The sequence below is a fragment of the Entelurus aequoreus genome, linkage group LG26 (assembly GCF_033978785.1).
Source record: "Entelurus aequoreus isolate RoL-2023_Sb linkage group LG26, RoL_Eaeq_v1.1, whole genome shotgun sequence".
In the NCBI taxonomy this organism is placed as follows: domain Eukaryota; kingdom Metazoa; phylum Chordata; class Actinopteri; order Syngnathiformes; family Syngnathidae; genus Entelurus; species Entelurus aequoreus.
Window position 1 is genome coordinate 19,414,288 of NC_084756.1, and position 23,378 is coordinate 19,437,665.

The 23,378-nt window shown below is 36.4% G+C and overlaps 1 protein-coding gene across 4 annotated transcripts in view; it reads left to right on the plus strand.

The window, feature by feature from the left end:
* Positions 1 to 23,378, plus strand: part of atg7 (ATG7 autophagy related 7 homolog (S. cerevisiae)) — a 93,742-nt gene that overhangs the window by 30,471 nt on the left and 39,893 nt on the right. For all 4 annotated transcript variants that reach the window (XM_062038241.1, XM_062038239.1, XM_062038240.1 and 1 more), the window contains exons 10-12: positions 4,758 to 4,848; positions 7,950 to 8,094; positions 8,170 to 8,328. In XM_062038241.1, the coding sequence (XP_061894225.1) occupies positions 4,758 to 4,848; positions 7,950 to 8,094; positions 8,170 to 8,328 (395 nt within the window). The remainder of the gene's footprint in view (positions 1 to 4,757; positions 4,849 to 7,949; positions 8,095 to 8,169; positions 8,329 to 23,378) is intronic.

Genomic DNA, 23,378 nt, shown 5'->3' on the forward strand with positions numbered 1-23,378 from the left:
TAAGGAAGAAAAAGAACCAGAAATTTGAAAAACAACACAAATGGAGACACGTTTGTAAACACCAATGACATTGAATAGTCTACAGCAGGGGTCACCAACGCGGTGCCCGCGGGCACCAGGTCGCCCGTAAGGACCAGATGAGTCGCCCGCGGGCCTGTTCTAAAAATAAATAAACAAATGTAATTTTTTTTATTTTTTTTATTTTATTCTATTTTTTTAAAAGTTAAATCTACATAAAAAAACACAAGATACACTTTCAATCAGTGCATCAACCCAAACAACCTCCCCCATGCACACTCATCCACACCCACTCACACAAAAGGGGTTATTTCTTTCTGCTACCAATATTCTGGTTCCCACAACATAGACAACACATCTGCAAGGGACACAGTCCCTGAAGCACACATGATTGTATAGGCTGCTGGTCCACTAACATTTTCATTAATTACTATTTTTTATGTAATTATTTTTATATTGTTTTACTTTCTTTTTTATCCAAGAAAATGTTTTTTATTTATTTATCTTATTTTATTTTATTTTTTAAAAAAGGGCCTTATCTTCAACAGACCAGGTTGTCAATGAAATTAGATTTGTTTAAAGGGTTTTTTAAACCAGGCCCAGTCCAGATAATGTCCAAGTCGGACTCAGCAACACACACCTTCATTCATGTACACAGAAAAAAATTAGGGAACACAACAGATTGCATATCATTTATAAACAAAATTAAATTTTCAAAATAAGCATTTATGTACAGTCCAGATTATGTCCAGGTCACTCAAATTAGGGAACACAACAACAGATATCATATAATCTATAAACATAATTATACTTTCAAAATAAGCCTTTGAGGACTTCTCATCTTTTTTAAAATGTTTTTTGGCATCATTATCGTTTTCAACCATGTAACTTTCTAAAGTTAGAAAATACTGAATAAATGTTTTAAAGAAAGTAATACTAAGTGAATATCTGTTTTTGGCCTTAAAAATAAACATTTTACAGAGTACTATAATTAAATTGACTAAATCATGATTGTCAATGAACTCTCTTAAAATAACAGAAACCACATTAAGCTTCATAAACAAACCAATCCTTAAACACATTTTTTCAACTTCCACCCAAAACAAAGACACAATATGACAATACCAAAACAAATGCAGGGTGGATTCAGGCTCCTGACAACAAAATCGGCAATCATCTGACTCTGTCATATTCCATAATTTTAACATTTTCCCTGTGGGTAAGAAGTTATAAATAATTTTTATTTGAAAATAACGATTTTGCACATCGATAGTGGTTTTATAGATTAGTTTGAATATGGCATCCCATGGCAACGGGCAGTCAAAAAAGGCCTCCCATTTTCCATTTGTGTTGTATGAGGCAGCCTTCAAAGATTTCTTTATTAAATAAAAATTATATATTTTTCTATTTATTTTAGTTCCTTTTTGCCAACTAGAATTTCTTATTAGAGGTTTACAAACTAATAATTTAGTAGTTCCATAATTCATTATTTGTTTCCATCTTTTCCCAATTACTCCAGTTAGTTGATAAAATGAAAAGCTTGAGCAAGCATCACCATACATAGCTCTAAATTCATCATACTTCATAATTTTACCATTCTCATTGATAATATCATTGACAAAAATGATTCCTCTTTCAAACATATTTTTCCAAAAGAAAGGCTTTTCATCTATTACAATATTAGAGTTCATCCATATTAACTGCTGCAAAATATCGTCTCTTTTTTCTGGCACATAAAATTGAAAACACCACTATGAGTGGATTGTTTCCTTTATGAACCCCGTCATGTTTCCCAGCAGACTCTCTGGGAGGGGATCACTTGTAAAAAAGGATACAATTTCTTTTGATACAGTACATGTTTTTTGTCCAACAGGACATTTGTGTACCACTCAATGTTTAAATACATCTTTGGAACAATTGATGCTTTTAAAGACAGACACATAGCTTCAAGGTTGAGAAGTTTCAGGCCCCCATATTCATACTCTTTGTACAAAACCTTTCTTTTAATCTTTTCTGGTTTGCCGTTCCAGACAAAATCGAAGACCCTCCGCTCATAAATCTTAAAAAAGTTTTGTGATGGAGCTGGTAATGACAAAAACTAATAAATAAATTGAGGAATAATTAACGAGTTGGCAATAGACATTTTACCATACAAGGTTAGGGATTTCCCTTTCCATAATTGCATAATTTTGTCCAGCTTTCTTAGTCGATTATCATAATTTACTAAGCCTAGATCTTCCAGATTTTCTGGGACAACAACACCAAGTATGTTAACTGGTCCATCTGTCCACAAAACAGGCACTTTGCATTCCATTCGAAAGGACGTTCCCTTTAGATTTCCGATCCTTAACATTTTACATTCATCATAATTAAGCTTAAGGCCAGATTGCTGTGAAAATATGTCCAAAAGATTAAGAAGGTTCCGCAAACAATGAGGAAAAATCTTATCTTTGTGAATCAGCCTTTTCTGACATGAACTTCATCAAGAACAAACAAGGAACACGCCTCACTGATGCACATCTGCAAGACTCACTCAGAGTTGCAGTGTCAAGTTACACACCCGTGTACAACACACTAGTTAACAGCATGCAATGCCAGGCTTCCCACTAACTGACAAAGAAACAGATAACAGATTTGGTGTCCAGTTCAAAGTGTGACATGATTTAAAAATTTGAGAGTTTACTTTTGTATTTTACATGAGTTATTATTTGTACAAACATGGTGCAAAGTAATTCATGATTTGTTAAAAAATGTTAGTGGCTATCTAGTTAAAATGGGATATTGTGATTTCACTTTAGAAGTGATCATTTGAAAATGTTCAGTTTGAAAAATGTGCACTTAGAGAAAATATAAAAATAAAGTGTTGCATATTGATATTTATCTGTTTCTATATATATTTATTGTGAGAAATCATTAAGATGATCAGTGTTTCCACAAAGATAAATATCATTAATTATTAATAATAACAGAGTTAAAGGTAAATTGAGCAAATTGGCTACTTCTGGCAATTTATTTAAGTGTGTATCTAACTGGTAGCCCTTCGCATTAATCAGTACCCAAGAAGTAGCCCTTGGTTTCAAAAAGGTTGGTGACCCCTGGTCTACAGAAACACAACAAGGCTATGGATTGATTCACACTGGTTTTCACCTTCTGAAGAGTATTGAAAAAACTGGAAAACTGATCTTAAAAGTCCTTAAAAAGTGCTTGAATTTGGCCATGGAAAAGTTGTACGAATCCAGCATATAGTACTTTTATTATCAGCATCACCAATTTATGGATGGATCCGCCATCTTCTTACGTGGCGTTTACTGGCTGCGACAGGCACCGCAGGATTCGATTCCTGGGGGTAACGATTCTCGATTCAAAACGATTCTCGATTCAAAATCAATACTTTTTAATAACATTGGGTGCCAATTCTATGATTAACTACATTCCTCCATAATATAGATAAACAGCTCTGATACATGTCTATTTTACTCAAAAGTAAACTGGTTTTGTTTAATACAATTCTGCCCAAACATTTAATAAAGTCAAATACAAATAAGGCAACAAGAGTATCCCACACTTCTATTTTCTAAAGTAAAATTGTACAGCAGATATGGGCACCAACATCAACAATATGATTTGCCTGAATGGCTGGACAGGACAGATTAAAAACAAAAATAATAATAAATACATATGTAAATGTTTTCATTTTTATTTTTTAAATCAATTTTGGATTTTTATGAATTGATTAGGAATTTTTACAAATAAGAATCGCGATTAATTCAAAAATCCAAAAACATTTTTTGACACCCCTATTATTTACCATATTTTTCGGACTATAAGTCGCAGTTTTTTTCATAGTTTGGCCGGGGGTGCGACTTATACTCAGGAGCGACTTATGTGTGAAATTATTAACACATTACCGTAAAATATCAAATAATATTATTTAGCTCCTTCACGTAAGAGACTAGACATATAAGATTTCATGGGATTTAGCGATTAGGAGTGACAGATTGTTTGGTAAACGTATAGCATGTTCTATATATTATAGTTATTTGAATGACTCTTACCATAATATGTTACGTTAACATACCAGGCACGTTCTCAGTTGGTTATTTATGCCTCATATAACGTACACTTATTCAGCCTGTTGTTCACTATTCACTGTTCACTATTCTTTATTTATTTTAAATTGCCTTTCAAATGTCTATTCTTGGTGTTGGGTTTTATCAAATACATTTCCCCAAAAAATGCGACTTATACTCCAGTGCGACTTATATATGTTTTTTTCCTTCTTTATTATGCATTTTCGGCCGGTGCGACTTATACTCCGAAAAATACGGTATGCGTATTCCACCTTTATGTGAACCACCTATCATGCCAAAACTTGATATGTGTTGAATAAGGGATGAAGGCTAATGAAATGATAATGGCGAGGTGGAGATCTGGGAAGATTGTTCATTGAGTTAGGATGATTGGTTACTCTTTATGCAAAAGCGATTTATTTAGCTGGTAATAGAAAATTGGAATAAGACTCATAAGGCTGCTTGGAACAGGAATTACCGTAGCCAATTATCTTCAGCCTTGTTTTTTGAGAAACCACCTCATAAAAGGGGACATGGCTTATATTACCATTTTATACTGCAGATTCATTTGATGAAAGTCCAGTTCGGATTTGCCGCCATAAATACATTTGCACAATTTAGTCCTTTGTAGTTTAATTTTTTTACCACTTTTTTTGTTTTTGTTCACAGCATGTCCAAAGAGCGTTGGCTGGGAAAAGAACCCCAAGGGGGCCATGGGACCCAGAATGGTCAATCTCAGTGAATGTATGGACCCTATAAGGTAACAGATTAAACTTAAATAAAGAATAGCAGTTAGGGATGTAATGGTACATTGTAATTACTGCGAGGTACATTCCTCAGTTTTGAGGTCACAGTCAAGTTATTTTCTAGTACAGTAATGGAACAAATGGAACACATGAAACTGCCTAGCTATTACGTAAACAGCTTTAATGATTTTTTAAAGTGAAAAAAAACCACACATACATCATTTGTTCACTCAAATTTTCCTTTAAAAGCAACATAAAACTGATAACCACCCTTTTTTATATGATTAGTTTGCTAAAATAAAAAACAACAAATGAAGACTTTTTTTTTTCTTATTTGGCGGCATTGAATAACAAGCAAAAATATAAACTTAATTTTTACAGATCCATTTGATGTGACAATCATACCCGAAAGTAGTGTTCTGCAAACTTGAGTTTGCTGGTAAACAAACATAGAAGGACTAAGGAGAAGGATGAAAAAAACCCTGGGTAAATTCAACTTAAATCGTAGTATATTCCTCTGTCTTCTTCTACGTCTGTTTACCTGCAAGCGCAAGTCCACGTAAAACTACTTCCAGGTAAACTTGGCCAATCAAATGGATTTGCATTTTGTAAAAATTAAATTAATATCCTTGTTATCTATATTTTTATATGTGATTAAATTAATACATGTATAATAACAAAAAGTTAATGTTATTCAGTTTTTGTTTTCCTTGAAAAAGAGCCCCTGAAAGGGGCAAGTGGTAGAAAATGGACAGAGGTTGTTATCCTTTTTTTTGGTGTTGGTTTCAGAAGAAAAAACAAATGATTCAATAGTTTACCAGGTTTCTTTTCATGAGTCATTTAGACGAATGAAACAAACAATTTGAACAATGTCAATTTTGTTATTTTATTTTTAAGAAATCAATGTTCCTTATTAGCTAAAGTGCAGCATTAGTAGTTTGACCTTATTGCGCTGTTCCCCATCTCTGCTGAACAATGGCAGTATATGAGGGGCAGAGTCGTGTATAAAAAAACAAACAGGCGCCATGACTACTACCAAGGACGTATACGGCTGTGCCGCATGCAATTGCTTTCCTTTTGACTTTAGTTTTTCAACAAAATAATAAATCAATGTATAGTTCTAAACATACTCCAACTCATAAACCTACAATAAAACATGCTTTTTTTTTGTGATAGGAACATTTTCCGGCCGTATTTGATGCACTCTGTTGCTACATTCCTGCCGTGTTCCATGACCAGCAGGCACTTTAACATGCACCCGACGGCACAATAAACCTAAAAAAAATACACTAAAACGACCAAAAAACAAAACGTGTTACCCTCATATTGCCAAAATCTTCATTAGCTTTGGACCAACAATTACGGAGAAATTTTGACTTTTGTATGAAGTATGTCAACTGTGGTGGCTGCCTCCAATGTATTAGTAAACACTGTATGTATCACTCATTTTGTATTGTTATAATGGATCTTTTTTTTGTTTGTTTGTACTTTTGTTGTTATTTCCCCTTATTTCTGCACAATAACTCAGGTATAGTAAAACTGGCGAGCAGTAGAGAATATGGAGTGCAACATATTTTGCTTTATTCATTATTGACATATTTCTTGCCACTTTATGTTGTGTATTTTTAATGAGCTTTCCAGTTCATTTTCTCATCTATTATAACACCCACAATTTGGTTTATTTTACACATTCAATGTCCGTCTATTTGTATTTGTGTTTGACTTTCTCTTCTGCTGCTACCGAATTGCATTGATTTAGTTTTACTGAGATTCAAATATAGTATGTTTTTGTAAAACCATCTCTTTAATTTGTTAATTTCTTCTGTTATTATTCATACATAGATTCTGTGTGTTCTCTCCTGAACAAAACACAAAATGTTTACCTCGCGTAAGATGCTGTAATCGGTGGCTCTTCAGTGTTTTTTGCGTACTTTCACTTCCCATACTTGTCTTCTTTCCGCGTTGTGGGGAAAGCAATGTAAAAGCTTTCCACAATTCTGGCGGGTGGAGCAGCCCCATGCTGCACAACAGGGCATTTTCACACATCTAAAAACTAATTAGGAAGCACCACGAACTCATATAATCAGTTCAAAGTTGGTAGTAGTGATGGCGTCCTCTAGTCACGTGAGTGCCTTTTAAACAATCATTGAGGAGATTGCCTGAAATTAAGTTGACCATACTGTCAGTATACACGACTCTAATGATTGGAAGGCGAATGTGGGGTTACTGGAGACTTTAACGACAGAAGAGAGTTTTCAAGCTCTGGCTTCTCTTTGGCTAAGGCTGGGCTGCACTGCATTTGTTACCAAAGCAAGACTATATTGCGAGGCATTTACACTTCTTGTCCTTGACATATGACCCATCTGGGAACTCCCTATGTTTCTATACTGTGCTGAAAATTCCAATTTGGATTATCGCTACACCCCGAATAGACAGTGGGTTTCTGAAGTGTTCCTGAGCCCATGTGGTGATATCCTTTACACACTGATGTCACTTGTTGATGCAGTACAGCCTGAGGGATCGAAGGTCACGGGCTTAGCCGCTTACGTGCAGTGATTTCTCCAGATTCTCTGAACATTTTGATGATTTTACGGACCGTAGATGGTGAAATCCCTAAATGTCTTGCAATAGCTGGTTGAGAAAGGTTTTTCTTAAACTGTTCAAAGTGGTGACCCTCGCCCCATCCTTGTTTGTGAATGACTGAGCATTTCATGGAATCTACTTTTATACCCAATCGTGGCACCCACCTGTTCCCAATTTGCCTGTTCACCTGTCTGATGTTCCAAATAAGTGTTTGATGAGCATTCCTCAACTTTATCAGTATTTATTGCCACCTTTCCCAACTTCTTTGTCACGTGTTGCTGGCATCAAATTCTAAAGTTAATGATTATTTGCAAAAAAAAAAAAAGGTTTATCAGTTTGAACATCAAATATGTTGTCTTTGTAGCATATTCAACTGAATATGGGTTGAAAATGATTTGCAAATCATTGTATTCCGTTTATATTTACATCTAACACAATTTCCCAACTCATATGGAAACGGGGTTTGTAGATAATGAATGATATGCCGAAGCTATACTGTTCCATGCTAAATTATGGCATTTGTTCCATTTAGACTTGCAGAGTCCTCAGTTGACCTTAATCTCAAACTGATGCGATGGAGGTTGGTTCCTTCGCTAGACCTTGACAAAGTGGTCAGCACCAAGTGTCTTCTGTTGGGAGCTGGGACTCTGGGCTGCAATGTGGCCAGGACTCTGATGGTGAGACTAAAGGGAAGAATGGACGGTCGCATAAGAGGGCTCACCTAATTGACATCTTCTTCCTCCTCGTTGTAGGGCTGGGGGGTGAGACACATCACCTTTGTAGACAATGCAAAAATCTCCTACTCCAATCCCGTCCGACAGCCTCTCTACGAGTTTGAAGACTGTCTCGGAGGAGGGAAGTCGAAAGCAATGGCAGCGGTGGACAGGCTCAACAAAATCTTCCCTGGTGTTGTAAGTACCAAAAGAAAATTTAATAAAAAAATATTGCGAAAATTGTAGTTTTTAATACAAGCAGTATTATAATTGTTATTAATATTATAAATATGATCGGATTACGTTTGTGATAAACTTTACAGTTAAGAATTTGAAAAAAAAGTATAGTAAATAATACATTGATATATTAAATAAAATACTGCATCAAGAACATAAGACAGTAATTCATTATGTTGTTAAATATGATATATTGTATTAGTTTAGGTGAATCAATCAATCGCTCAAACTTTATTTATAAAGCGCTTTTCATACATAAAAGAAATGCAACACAAAGTTCTTTACATATTTAAAACAATGCCTCGATTACCTGCCTCCCCCCATCAACAGTCTCATTCACACACAACACAAATTAATGCATGATGAACGCACTATGCAGATACAGTACAGGTCAAAAGTTTGGACACACCTTCTCATTTCAATGGGTTTTCTTTATTTTCATGACTATTTACATTGTAGATTGTCACATGTGAAGTGAAAACCCTTTCAGGTGACTACCTCTTGAAGTTCATAGAGAGAATGCCCAGTGTGTGCAAAGCAGTAATCAGAGCAAAGGGTGGCTATTTTGAAGAGACTAGAATATAAACATGTTTTCAGTTATTGCACCTTTCTTTGTTAAGTACATAACTCCACGTGTTCATTCATAGTTTTGATGCCTTCAGTGACAATCTACAATGTAAATAGTCATGAAAATAAAGAAAACGCACTGAATGAGGTGTGTCCAAACTAAGGTTGTAAGGTATACCGGTATTAGTATAGTACCGCGATACTAATGAATCATATTCGGTACTATACCGCCTCTGAAAAGTACCGGTCCTCCACCCCCCACCCTCCAAATATCATCCTTGCAGGACGAGGAATAGCTAAACATGCTTCACTACACACCGTAGCTCACCGACGTCACAATGTAAACAAACGCCATTGGTGGATCTACACCTAACATCCACTGTAATGATACCAAGTACAGTAGCGTATCTAGTCGATACTACTATGATTAAGTCGATATTTTTTGGCATCACAACATCTTTTTTCGTTTTTTTAAAAATTTATGTTATGTTTATAAACTCAGGAAATACATCCCTGGACACATGAGGACTTTGAATATGACCAATGTATGATCCTGTAACGACTTGGTATCGGATAGATATCCAAATTTGTGGTATCATCCAAAACTAATGTAAAGTATCAAACAACAGAAGAATAAGTGATTATTACATTTTAACAGAAGTGAAGATAGAACATGTTAAAAGAGAACGTAAGCAGATATTAACAGCATTTTTGTCATTTTAAGCATACAGCGTATTAATTTCACAGATGTATCACAACGTTCGCTATTTTGTTCAACATTAATAACTACTAATCATGACAGACTTCGTGATAGACAAGAAAAACTACTTTGGGACAAATGATGATCCAGAACCTTATATTTCTGAGCCTCAATTTAAAGAGGATGAGCTGCAAGTTTTTGAAGGTGAGATCCAGCAAGTAGCGGTATTGCTCAGTGCTAAACAAGAAATACAAAATATGAACATAATAAAACGGTCATTTACTGCACAATGTCTGTTCTCACTGGGATGGGATGTTCATATCTTCCCGTTTAGATGAAGAATTAATCATAATCTTCACGCAAGTGTCGTTGTTTTCTTTCTCGCCATCTTCAAATCTAAGATGCATAGCGAAGATATTTATAAAATAATCTTGCCTTCCTTCATACTTCCTCCAAACGAGCGGTTTGGAATGTCCTCGGTCCTGTGACATTTTCTGCCCTCTGACGTCAGCGGATATCTCCATATATGGTTTAAATTAGAGATATGGCCGATATATGCGTTAAAATGTAATATCGGAAATTATCGGTATCGTTTTTTTTTATTATCGGTATCATTTTTATTTATTTATTTTTTTTATTTTTTTATTAAACCAACATAAAAAACACAAGATACACTTACAATTAGTGCACCAACCCAAAAAACCTCCCTCCCCCATTCACACTCATTCACACAAAAGGGTTGTTTCTTTCTGTTATTAATATTCTGGTTCCTACATTATATATCAATATAGATCAATACAGTCTGCAAGGGATACAGTCCGTAAGCACACATGATTGTGCGTGCTGCTGGTCCACTAATAGTACTAACCTTTAACAGTTCATTTTTACTAATTTTCATTAATTACTAGTTTCTATGTAACTGTTTTTTTATTGTTTTACTTTCTTTCTTATTCAAGAAAATGTTTTTAATGTATTTATTTTATTTTATTTTATTTTATTTTATTTTTTTAAAAGTACCTTATCTTCACCATACCTGGTTGTCCAAATTAGGCATAATAATGTGTTAATTATATCGGTTGATATCGGTATCGGTTGATATCGGTATCGGTAATTAAAGAGTTGGACAATATCGGAATATCGGATATCGGCAAAAAGCCATTATCGGACATCCCTAGTTGAAATGTACTCAAAGATCGTTGCACGAAAGTGCCGTTATAGTTCAACACTGCAGTTAGTAAGCTCTTTCTTTTTCGCTATCCTTTTGTTGTGGGCCAGACTGGCTTGTCCATGCACATCCTCCACTGTTGCCATTTCTATACAAAGTAGCGTATAGTTCTAACTTACATCTGTCAGTAGCCTCGCAATGGAAGTGCTAAAAACTACAACAAGTATGGCGGGGAGGAGACGCAGTCGAAGTGGAGCCACGTAAATAAGACCGGCCACAAAACGACACTATTCGGATCGTTTTTACCACGTTACCTTATGTTTAGGTGTGTGTGTGTGTGCGTGTGTTTGTGTGTATGCTAGTGGCCGTAGAGCTAGGAGACAGGCAAGAGTGTTCACTCCGTTTCTTTCATGGCGCCATAGATAGCTCAAAGCATTGTGAGGGGATTTTTTTCATCAAACTTTCAGGAAATGTCCGAAATAGGATTAAAAAGCAAGTGATTATTTTGGGCCTGATCCGGATCATTGTCCTGGTTCAGGACTTTTTTACTATTGAGAGGAACTGCAGGGTATTGCCGAGGTCCGCACTCTCTGGTGCGTTTTTTTTTTTTTTTTTCAAGGTATCTATAAAATGTGTTTTGTGTTCATATTTTGGGCTGTTTGGATCTTCAATATTGTTTGGGGAAACATTGATTTTGTTTTGTAAGATTTGGTCGTCATCTGACCTTTTAGAACGGATTACATTTGTATGGACAAAAATCAAGGTGGTATTGTATATGTAATATACACTATATTGCCAAAAGTATTTGGCCACCTGCCTTGACTCACAAATGAACTTGAAGTGCCATCCCATTCCTACCCCACAGGGTTCAATATGATGTCGGTCCACCTTTTGCAGCTATTACAGCTTAAACTCTTAGAAGGCTGTCCACAAGGTTGCGGAGTGTGTTTATAAGAATTTTCGACCATTCTTCCAAAAGCGCATTGGTGAGGTCACACACTGATGTTGGTCGAGAAGGCCTGGCTCTCAGTCTCCGTTCTAATTCATCCCAAAGGTGTGCTATCGGGTTCAGGTCAGGACTCTGTGCAGGCCAGTCACGTTTATCCACACCAGACACTGTCATCCATGTCTTTATAGACCTTGCTTTGTGCACTGGTGCACAGTCATGTTGGAAGAGGAAGGGGCCTGCTCCAAACTGTTCCCACAAGGTTGGGAGCATGGAATTGTCCAAAATGTTTTGATATCCTGGAGCATTCAAAGTTCCTTTCACTGGAACTAAGGGGACAAGCCCAACTCCTGAAAAACAACCCCACACCATAATTCCTCCTCCACCAAATTTCACACTCGGCACAATGCAGTCCGAAATGTACCGTTCTCCTGGCAACCTCCAAACCCAGACTGGTCCATCAGATTGCCAGATGGAAAAGCGTGATTCATCACTCCAGAGAACAAGTCTCCACTGCTCTAGAGTCCAGTGGCGACGTGCTTTACACCACTGCATCCGACGCTTTGAATTGGACTTGGTGATGTATGGCTTAGATGCGGCTGCTCGGCCATGGAAACCCATTCCATGAAGCTCTCTGCGTACTGTACGTGGGCTAATTGGAAGGTCACTTGAAGTTTGGAGCTCTGTAGCAATTGTTTGTGCAGAAAGTCGGCCACCTCTTTGCACTATACGCTTCAGCATCTCCTGACCCCTATCTGCCGGTTTACGTGGCCTACCACTTGGTGGCTGAGTTGCTGTTGTTCCCAAACTCTTCCAATTTCTTATAATAAAGCCGACAGTTGACTTTGGAATATTTAGGAGCGAGGAAATTTCACGACAGGATTTGTTGCACAGGTGGCATCCTGTGACAGTTCCACGCTGGAAATCACTGAGCTCCTGAGAGCGGCCCATTCTTTCACAAATGTTTGTAGAAACAGTCTCCATGCTTAAGTGCCTTATTTTATACACCTGTGGCCAGGGCAAGTGATTAGGACACCTGATTCTGATCATTTGGATGGGTGGCCAAATACTTTTGGGCAATATAGTGTATATTTGCTGTACCCAGTATTAATTACGTTTGATAAGACATAATCGATAAAACATTTTATAATTACGATATATAGTAGTAGTCGTAAAATTAATAAACAAAAAAGGAGTAATCAGTAATCAATGTTGTTATTGTCCTGATTTATAAATGATGAGCCTATTTATTTATTAATTTACTGCATTTTGCAGGTGTGACTAATCTGAATGTGTTCTTGCTGGCGCGTTCCTGTTTGATTGCTTGTATCCAAGATGTGATGGACAAACCATGCGGAAAATGAATTCTTGGTCATACTTGCATATTAATCATTGTGGTTTCATTTGTTATGTTTTTAATGAGCCTGCCCCAGGCGGCTGTATTCTGTACAGGGTGTATCAATGTCCTACGGTGCGTTTTGGGTAGTTATTCAATTTAAAAAACAATTTAATGGAAGCAGCTGTGTTCTGATGCATGAGGTTTTTAAAGAAGACCAGCAGTTTCTAATTAGATGGTTAATTTTTTTGTTGCTAGCTGGGACATATTGAGTCTTCGGTTATATTGTGTATGCCACAAAAACCATAACCATAGAGCAAGAAATAGAATGTATCGCAACGCAGGAAGCTGCTTACTGCTAAATGAAGTATGAGCAGTACAAACAAATAAATATCCTTTACATGCAAATATTTATTTTACCAAGCAGATGTTAACTTAAATAGCATTCAGCCAAACGCACAGTGGCTAGTGACTAGCACAAATTGACCTCACTAATAAAAATAAAACATCTAAAAACGTGTTTAACGAAAAAGTGATTTCTAATTGTATATAGTTGTAATTAAATGTATTCACTGCATTAGCTACAACAAAAATAACACAATGGGGCCTCCATTTAGTTTCGGATTTGCTACGATATACTGACCTGCTGTTTAATCCTAAATTAATTTATTTGGTTGGCATTAAAGCGACAGCATCATCCAAGCGATAATGGTTTAGTTTATTTCAAACATACTCAACAAAAAATTTGAAGTACGTCACTTTTACTCTTGCACAATTCAACACATTTGTAAAAGAATAGGAAGAAAAGATCGTATTTAATCTTACCCCTTTTTAGAGTCTCAGTCGTTACTGATATAATGTTCACTCTTTGTGTTAACGTGTATCACTTGACCATTTTCTGACCGTGTGTTCACACTTGTCATGGTTGGCTTGGTAAGGATGAACTCAGTCTGTTTGCTCTGCTGGTATGGATCGTTTGATCAAGGATTGTCACGATACCAACATTTTGGTTATCAATACCAATACCTGTGAGTCTCAATACTCATTCGATACCATGATAAAAGTATTTAAAAAACGAATCCTTGTTATTTTACATTCACCACTTTATTGAAACGTGTTTCAAATTGTTAGGTGTTTAAGTCCACAGTGTTTCAACATCTTTTTGCACATACAGTAATTTAACTTGCAGTAGCAGCTGCCAAAAGATACTTGAAGAACAGCAGTTCCTTAGTATCAGCTCAGTATAAAAAAACAACCAAAAATGCACTTATAAAGTCTAATGGAAATGACTCCAAGCAACTTAAATCCTCCACGCCCCACCCACCAGAAGAATCAGAATCACTTTAAAAAGGAACATTACTATTTTTTTTTCAGACACAGCCACAAATAAACTTCATAAGCAGTAATGATGAATGCTAAATGGGTTATACTTGTATAGCGCTTTTCTACCTTCAAGGTACTCAAAGCCTTATTTTTCGGAGTATGAGTTGCTCCGGAGTATAAGTCGTACCGGCCGAAAATGCATAATAAAGAAGGAAAAAAACATATATAAGTCGCACTGGAGTATAAGTCGCATTTTTGGGGGAAATTTATTTGATAAAACCCAACACCAAGAATAGACATTTGAAAGGCAATTTAAAATAAATAAAGAATAGTGAACAACAGGCTGAATAAGTGTACGTTATATGACTCATAAATAACCAACTGAGAACGTGCCTGGTATGTTAACGTAACATATTATGGTAAGAGTCATTCAAATAACTATAACATATAGAACATGCTACACGTTTACCAAACAATCTGTCACTCCTAATCGCTAAATCCCATGAAATCTTATACGTCTAGTCTCTTACGTGAATGAGCTAAATAATATTATTTGATATTTTACGATAATGTGTTAATAATTTCACACATAAGTCGCTCCTGAGTATAAGTCGCACCCCCGGCCAAACTATGAAAAAAACTGCGACTTATAGTCCGAAAAATACGGTAATTTCTATATGGGTAAACATCTGTAGTTTATTGTGTGAATGTATTAACACTAAACGTGTTATTTTAATATTTAGAACACACAATGGACATGATGTAAAATACACAATGGCCGTTATACTTTTGTAAATGTTTATTTTATGTTTATATTTTCAGTCTTACAAAAGTAAATGAAGGAAGAAGTTTAATGAAATAAAACTGAGGAAAGAAAGTCATTCAAAAGAAGGAACATCCTTCCTCAACAAAACTTGTGGAGCTACTATTTATTCATGCAGTTAACTATTTGTTTTGCTGCACACGCTGGAAATGGGTAGCGATGGCAGAATCATTATTTTATTGACAGTGCAATGTGAAAGCCCACGTGTTTAATTTGCAATCAAGTAATCAAATAAAAATCAACCTGCTCAGTGGCTTTGTGGTTAGAGTGTTCGCCGTGAGATTGGTAGGTCCAGAGTTCAAACCCTGACCGAGTCATACCAAAGACTATAAAAATGGGACCCTTTACCTCCCTGCTTTGCACTCAGCATCAAGGGTTGGAATTGGGAGTTAAATCACCAAAATGATTCCCGAGCGCGGCCACCGCTGCTGCTCACTGCTCACCTCACCTCCCAGGGGGTGGAACAAGGGGAAGGGTCAAACGCAGAGAGTACTTTCACCACACCTAGTGTGTGTGTGACTATCAGTGGTACTTTAACTATAACTTTCAAGTAAACACAGTCTCAAAGGAATATAACCTGCGGACGCACTTTCTGACGAAACATCCACATTTTGGCGTCCGGTCCCTGAGCCCTTGGACTCTTGAAACTGCGGCCCTCTTCATTATGTAGTTGAATAGCCCTGCTCTAGGATTTATCTTAGTGCACGTTGCACATCGGTGTTATTGTGCGCATCCCATACAATTAGATGAAAATAATACTTAATCCTTCCAAACCAAGAAGTAATGTCACAATTGTCTTTTTTTTGTCTGAGTTTAGCATGTAATTCAACTTCGTACTGGTCAATGTTGACAAAATGTATAATGTCAAAACAGAAATGATATTCTTTTGTAGACATCTGTCGGGAGAGCATGGGGATCGAGAAGGAATGGCATTGCATGCTCATTTTGGTAATTTAACCCCCAATTCCAACCGTTGATGCTGAGTGCAAAGCAGGGAGGTAATGGGTCCATTTTTATAGTCTTTGGTATGACTCAGTGGCCTAGTGGTTAGAGTGTCCACCCTGAGATCGGTAGGTTGTGAGTTCAAACCCTGGCCGAGTCATACCAAAGATTATAAAAATGGGACCCATTACCTCCCTGCTTGGCACTCAGCATCAAGGGTTGGAATTGGGGGTTAAAGAGAGCAGAGAAGAGGGGCCCATGCAGGCAGTCATGGCCAAAAATAGGAACAAAAATAACATGAGAGCAACATGGGGCATCCTTAATAGCATTATCAAAAATGGCACAAAGAGGGACTACCCCCAATACTTCTTAGACGGAAATAAAAAAAAATGACAACATAAAGGAAGTAGTTGAAAGCTTCAATAATTATTTTGTAAATATTGGACCAAAATTGGAAGAAAGGATTCCAGACCCAGTTTCAATCGAGGACTATAATGATACCATAGAGCGAAATCCCAACTCCATGTTCCTCAGTAATGTGACACAGGAGGAAATAGTTACAGTCGTGAAAAAATGTAAATCTAAGACTTCAACTGATTGTAACGGAATTGATATAGAAATGATAAAAAAGGTTATCGAAGAGATCTCAGGACCATTAATGTATATTAGTAACCTATCATTTCAAACAGGTACATTTCCAAACAAAATGAAAATAGCTAAAGTTGCACCAATTTATAAGACTGGAGACAAACATCAATTTACAAATTATAGACCTGTTTCTTTACTTCCACAATTTTCTAAAATCATTGAAAAACTGTTCAATAACAGATTAGAGAGTTTCATAAATAAAAATAAAATACTCGAAGAGAACCAATATGGATACAGAGCTAATGTTTCAACTTCAATGGCTTTAATTGAAATTACAGAAGAAATTACCAATGCAATAGATAGTAAAAAATGTGCAGCAGCAGTGTTCATGGACCTAACTAAAGCATTTGACACTATTAATCACAATATTTTAATCAAAAAACTAGAACGATATGGCATCAGAGGGTTAGTCTTAAACTGGATAAGAAGTTATCTAACGCAGTGTTTTTCAACCTTTTTTGAGCCAAGGCACATTTTTTGCGTTGAAAACATCCGGAAGCACACCACCAGCAGAAATAATTAAAAAACGAACTCAGTTGACAGTAAAAAGTCATTGCAACTGTTGGATATGACTTTAAAGCATAACCAAGCATGCATGACTATAGCTTTTGTCTCAAAGTAGGTATACTGTCACCACCTGCCACATCTTATTGGACTTATTTGGAGTTTTTTGCCGTTTAGTTCTTGTCTTGCGCTCCGATTTTTGATGGCTTTTTCTCTTTTTTTGGTATTTTCCTGTAGCAGTTTCATGTCTTCCTTTGAGCGACATTTCCCGCATCTACTTTGTTTTAGCAATCAAGACTATTTCAGTTGTTTTTATCCTTCTTTGTGGGGACATTGTTGATTGTCATGTCATGTTCGGATGTACATTGTGGACGCCGTCTTTGCTCCGCAGTATGTCTTTGCTGTCGTCCAGCATTCTGTTTTTGTTTACTTTGTAGCCAGTTCAGTTTTAGTTTCGTTCTGCATAGCCTTCCCTAAGCTTCAATGCCTTTTCTTAGGTGCACTCAGCTTTTGTTTATTTTTGGTTTAAGCATTAGATACCTATTTACCTTCACACTGCCTCCCGCTGTTTCAGACATTTACAAAGCAATTAGCTACCAGCTGCCACCTACTGATATGGAAGAGTAATACACGGTTACTCTGCCTAGCTTTAGACAGCACCGACACTCAACAACAACACATCATTTGCGGATTATAATTACTGGTTTGCAAAAAAATATTTTAAACCCAAATAGGTGAAATTAGATAATCTCCCACGGCACACCAGACTGCATCTCACGGCACACTAGTGTGCCGCGGCACAGTGGTTGAAAAAGACTGATCTAACGAACAGGAAACAATACGTTAAGCTAGGCGAACACACGTCTACAACGCTAAATATATCCTGTGGTGTACCTCAGGGATCAATACTAGGACCTAAATTATTCAATCTCTATATAAATGACATTTGTAAAGTTACAAAAGATTTAAAGTTAGTACTATTTGCGGATGATACAACAGCGTTTTGTTGAGGAGAGAACACACAGAAGTTAATACAAATAATAACAGAAGAAATTAACAAATTAAAAAGATGGTTTGACAAAAACAGACTATCGTTGAATCTCAGTAAAACTAAAATAATGCTATTTGGTAACAGTAGAGGAGAAAGTCAAACACAAATACAAATAGACGGAAAATAAATTGAAAGAGTAAATGAAACCAAATTTCTAGGTATAATGATTGATGATAAATTTAACTGGAAATCTCACATAAAAAATATACAACATAAAGTAGCAAGAAACACGTCAATAATGAATAAAGCAAAACATGTTCTAGACAAAAAATCACTTCATATTCTCTACTGCTCACTAGTGTTACCATATCTGAGTTACTGTGTAGAAATATGGGGAAATAATTACAAAAGTACACTTCATTCATTAACGGTGTTAGAAAAAAGATCAGTTAGAATAATACATAATGTTGGATATAGAGAACATACAAATCCTTTATTTTTTTAATCAAAGATACTGAAATTCCACGACATAGTGAATTTGCAAACAGCTAAAATTATACACAAAGCAAACTATAACCTGCTACCCAAGAATATACAACAATTCTTCTCAAAAAAAGAGGGGGAATATAATCTTAGAGAAAAATGTAATTTAAAACATTTGTACGCACATACAACACTTAAGACCTTCAGTATATCAGTATGTGGAATTCAATTATGGAATGGATTAAGCAAAGTAATCAAACAATGTACTAATATGATCCACTTCAAGAAACTCTTCAAACTTAGTGTTTACAAAGTACAAAGAAGAAGAACCATGATAAACATTCTGAATGTATTTAATTAATCCATTCTTTCACTCTCAAAATAATCTTACTTATCTCATCATATGAAATGTAACTTACTTCACCAATTATTATTTATCTATTTATTTTTATTGTGATTACTTATGGAGTACATTGTGAATAAATTGAGAACAGGAAGTGAACAAAAAAGTTTAGCAACTGTTATGTAAAAGAAAAGGGGTAGGATTAAATAAGCTCTGCTTCTTCCTACTCCTTTTCGAACATGTTGAAAAGAGAAGCTGGAAATTGTGATGTATCATGTTGTATGCTTGCATGTTCGAAATAAACTCAAACTCAAACTCAAAAATATTGGCACCCCTCATTTCTGTCAGATAATGCACCACTTCTCCTAGAAAAGTGTTGAAATTACAAATGCTTTGGTATTCACATGTTTTTTTTAATTTTGTTTGCATTGGAACTACACAAAAAAAACAACCAAAAAGCCAAATCTGATATTATTTTACACAAAACTCCAAAAATGGATTGGACAAAATTATTGGCACCTTTTCAAAATTGTAAGAAATAGTTGTATTCTAAGCACATGATGCTCCTTTAACTTGTAAATTAACTCACCTGTAGCAAGTACAGGTGCTGGCAATATAGAAATCACACTTGCAGCCAGTTAAAATGGAGACCAAAATGACTCAACCTTTGTGTTTTGTGTGCCAATATTTTTGGCCATGACTCTACTATAGTGCCCACCACATAAGTGTGGCATTGTGACATCACAAATGTTAAAAACGACCACAAAACAACGGTCAGAGGCAACCAAAGCAAGCTCACGCCCAAATGCATGAACCTTATGATTTGACGCTTTGGCATTGTTTAACATGAGTACCCAACATTTTAACATTTATAAGTCAAAAACACCATATGTCCCTTTTTAGTGGCAGGTGTTTCCCCCCTTGAGCCAAATGATTAGTCTTTTTGGTTAAGTGAAGCCAAACAGCCGTTCTTCTGGCAACCTCCAAACCCAGACTGGTCCATCAGATTGCCAGATGGAAAAGCGTGATTCATCAGTCCAGAGAAGGCGTCTCCACTGCTCTAGAGTTCAGTGGTGACATGCTTTCACCACTGCATCCCACGCTTTGCATTGGACTTGGTGATGTATGGCTTAGATGCAGCTGATCAGCCATGGAAACCCATTCCATGAAGCTCTCTGCATACTGTACGTGGGCTAATTGGAAGATCACATGAAGTTTGGAGCTCTGTAGCAATTGACTGTGCAGAAAGTCGGCGACCCTCTTTGCACTATGTGCTTCAGCATCCGCTGACCCCTCTCTGTCAGTTTACGTGGCCTACCTCTTCGTGGCTGAGTTGCTGTTGTTCCCAAACTCTTCCATTTTCTTATATTAAAGCTGACAGTTGACTTTGGAATATTTAGGAGCGAGGAAATTTCACGACTGATTTGTTGCACAGGTGTCATCCTATGACAGTTCCACGCTGGAAATCATTGAGCTCCTGAGAGCGGCCCATTCTTTCACAAATGTTTGTAGAAACAGTCTCCATGCCTAAGTGCTTGATTTTATACACCTGTGATTAGGACACCTGATTCTGATCATTTGGATGGGTGGCCAAATACTTTTGGCAATATAGTTTATGTACAAAAGGAAATGCGTTGAAACTGCCGTCTCTCTGCCCTGCTCTCTCCCTTTCTGTGTGTGACTGACAGTGTTGGGACTAACGCGTTACTTTGTAACTTGTTACTGTAACGCCGTTACATTCGGCGGTAAATAGTAATCTAACGCGTTATTTTTTATATTGAGTAACTCAGCTACCGTTACTACATGATGCGTTACTGCGTTATTTGACGTTATTTTTTATGTAGTATCGGCTAGAAACTGAGAAGATCTGAGTGTGTTTCATTGCAGCGCTGCGGAAGAGGCGACAAGAAAGAGGCGCGCTGTGTGTGTGTGTGTGTGTGTGTGTGTGTGTGTGTGTGTGTGTGTGTGTGTGTGTGTGTGTGTGTGTGTGTGTGTGTGTGTGTGTGTGTGTGTGTGTGTGTGTGTGTGTGTGGGAGGGGGCGTGTCTGTGTTTACTAACAAGACATCATGGCGAAGCCCGTAGCCGAGTTTCTTAACATGGAGATATTCTCAATACTTTTGTCGACCACAAAGAAAAGAACATTTTAGTTGAATGTAAGTTGTGTCTTGGATCAAAGATCCTATCCTAGCAATTCAAATCTGCTGAACCAGCTACAACAGCAACATGCTTCGACGAAGCTAGTAAAGAGAGACACACTGCACCTGCTAAGCAACAGCGGCTGGATTTTAACGAGGCACTGCGCACTGAAGGTACACACTCTGTCAATTATTTTATATACTGTTGCTCTTTCATTCTAGACTTCTAGAGTGTTTGATTATCACATCACTCTAAATGTATAGACTATAAAGTTCACAAACATAAAGAGGGATGCTAGTGGGCCAGGCCAATCTTTCCTTTTCTCTAAACTAAAACTGTGGAAATGTGTAGAGTGTTCTGGGCTTCAGACATTATTTCAGAATTCCTTGAGATAAAAAAACGCCTGGTTAGGCTTTGTGTATGTAGTGTGTGCCTTCCGTGGTTTACAGCTATGTTGTTATTATGCTGTTTGTTACTTATGTATGTTATGTTGCAGCTATTTAAAATAGTTTTGTCAATTTGTTCTGGCCTGAAAAAAATCGGCCCTTTGAAACATATCTTTGTGTTGTATGTAGACCACATTGCTTAGCAGAGTTCCGTGATGCAAATGCATGTCAAATTGATCAACAGATTATATTGTTCTCCAGTGCACTAACAATACTGAAATGAAGGCTAAAAGGGCATTATTAGGGGCCTTAAAAAAAATTAAAAAAAACTATATATATATATATATATATATATATATATATATATATATATATATAAGTAACTAAATAGTTACTTTTCACAGTAACGCATTACTTTTTGGTGTAAGTAACTGAGTTAGTAACTGAGTAACTTTTGAAATAAAGTAACTAGTAACTGTAACTAGTTACTGGTTTTCAGTAACTAACCCAACACTGGTGACTGACACTCTTTATAAGTATATTTTCCAAGCTTCTCGCAAAATCTAAGCTGATTAAATGAGCAGAATATGAAAATAACCTATGCAACGCAGCAAATGGCATTTTGGTTTGGAGTGTTTCAGTTATGTCGCATGCTGTCACAGAAAGATGCACAATCCAGTCCTTACTGGATGCATACATTATGTTTATCACTTTGCACTTTGTTTGGTCACGTGACAAAAAGACCACTATTAAGAGCAAAATAACAACCCCAAGTGTGAACGCAGCCTTAAAGGTTAAAAAAGGAAAATTATGTGTATTAGTTATGTAATTGATTAGTAGCAGTTGGTCATGGAATGTCTGTTTCAACAGTTGAGGACATTGAGTATAGAGTTAAAGTGTGACGGCACTTAATTTTCAGGACAACTTGTGCGTTTTAAATTAGCAGACAGCTTTTCCAGACCTGTCCTCTTCCCCTAATGACTCACACACTGTGTGACAAGGTAATTTCCTTTCCCGTTTCCGATGATGAAATATCAATTTTGAAGTAACAAGTTTGCAATTAGGACTTACTATGATGTATTAATTATGGATTGTCAATTTTCTGAAAACTGCTGCGAAGTAATTCATAATGGTTAGGACCGCATTGGGATTGGAGGCACTTTGATATTGTTGTGTGTGCATGTGTGCGCTTACAAAAACACACCAGTACCAATCCAAAGTATGCACATAAGCTAAGCACTTGACCTCATACAAAATAGATGCATTTGTTTTTCTTTTAAAATGTTTTCCAGACCTGTGCTGCTTAATTTTAACAATCAGATTAATCATTTTTATATATTTCAATTAATATTGATCAATCAAAGTAAATTACTTGCTTGCATAATTAAAATTAACTTGAAAAAGGCCCCAATATTTTGACACTAACACATTTTTTTTTTTTTTTTTAGAATGCCATGCGGGAACATTTTTAAATGTTCTATTTGTGTCAAGTGTTTTGCTTTTATGCTGTGCTTATCCCACACTTAAAAGGATGTACCAATGCTGAGTGTGGCTTCTGGATTGCACTCAAAAGACCAGACCGTTGTTATTTCTTTCCTTTTATTTTTCCTTTAAACAGCTTCTTTTTTCTTTTTAGCCTTTTTAGCAGTCTTTAGCAGTCTTTAGGTGAAAAACCTTAAAGGAAAAAACACCACAAGATTAACATGCGGTAAAAAAT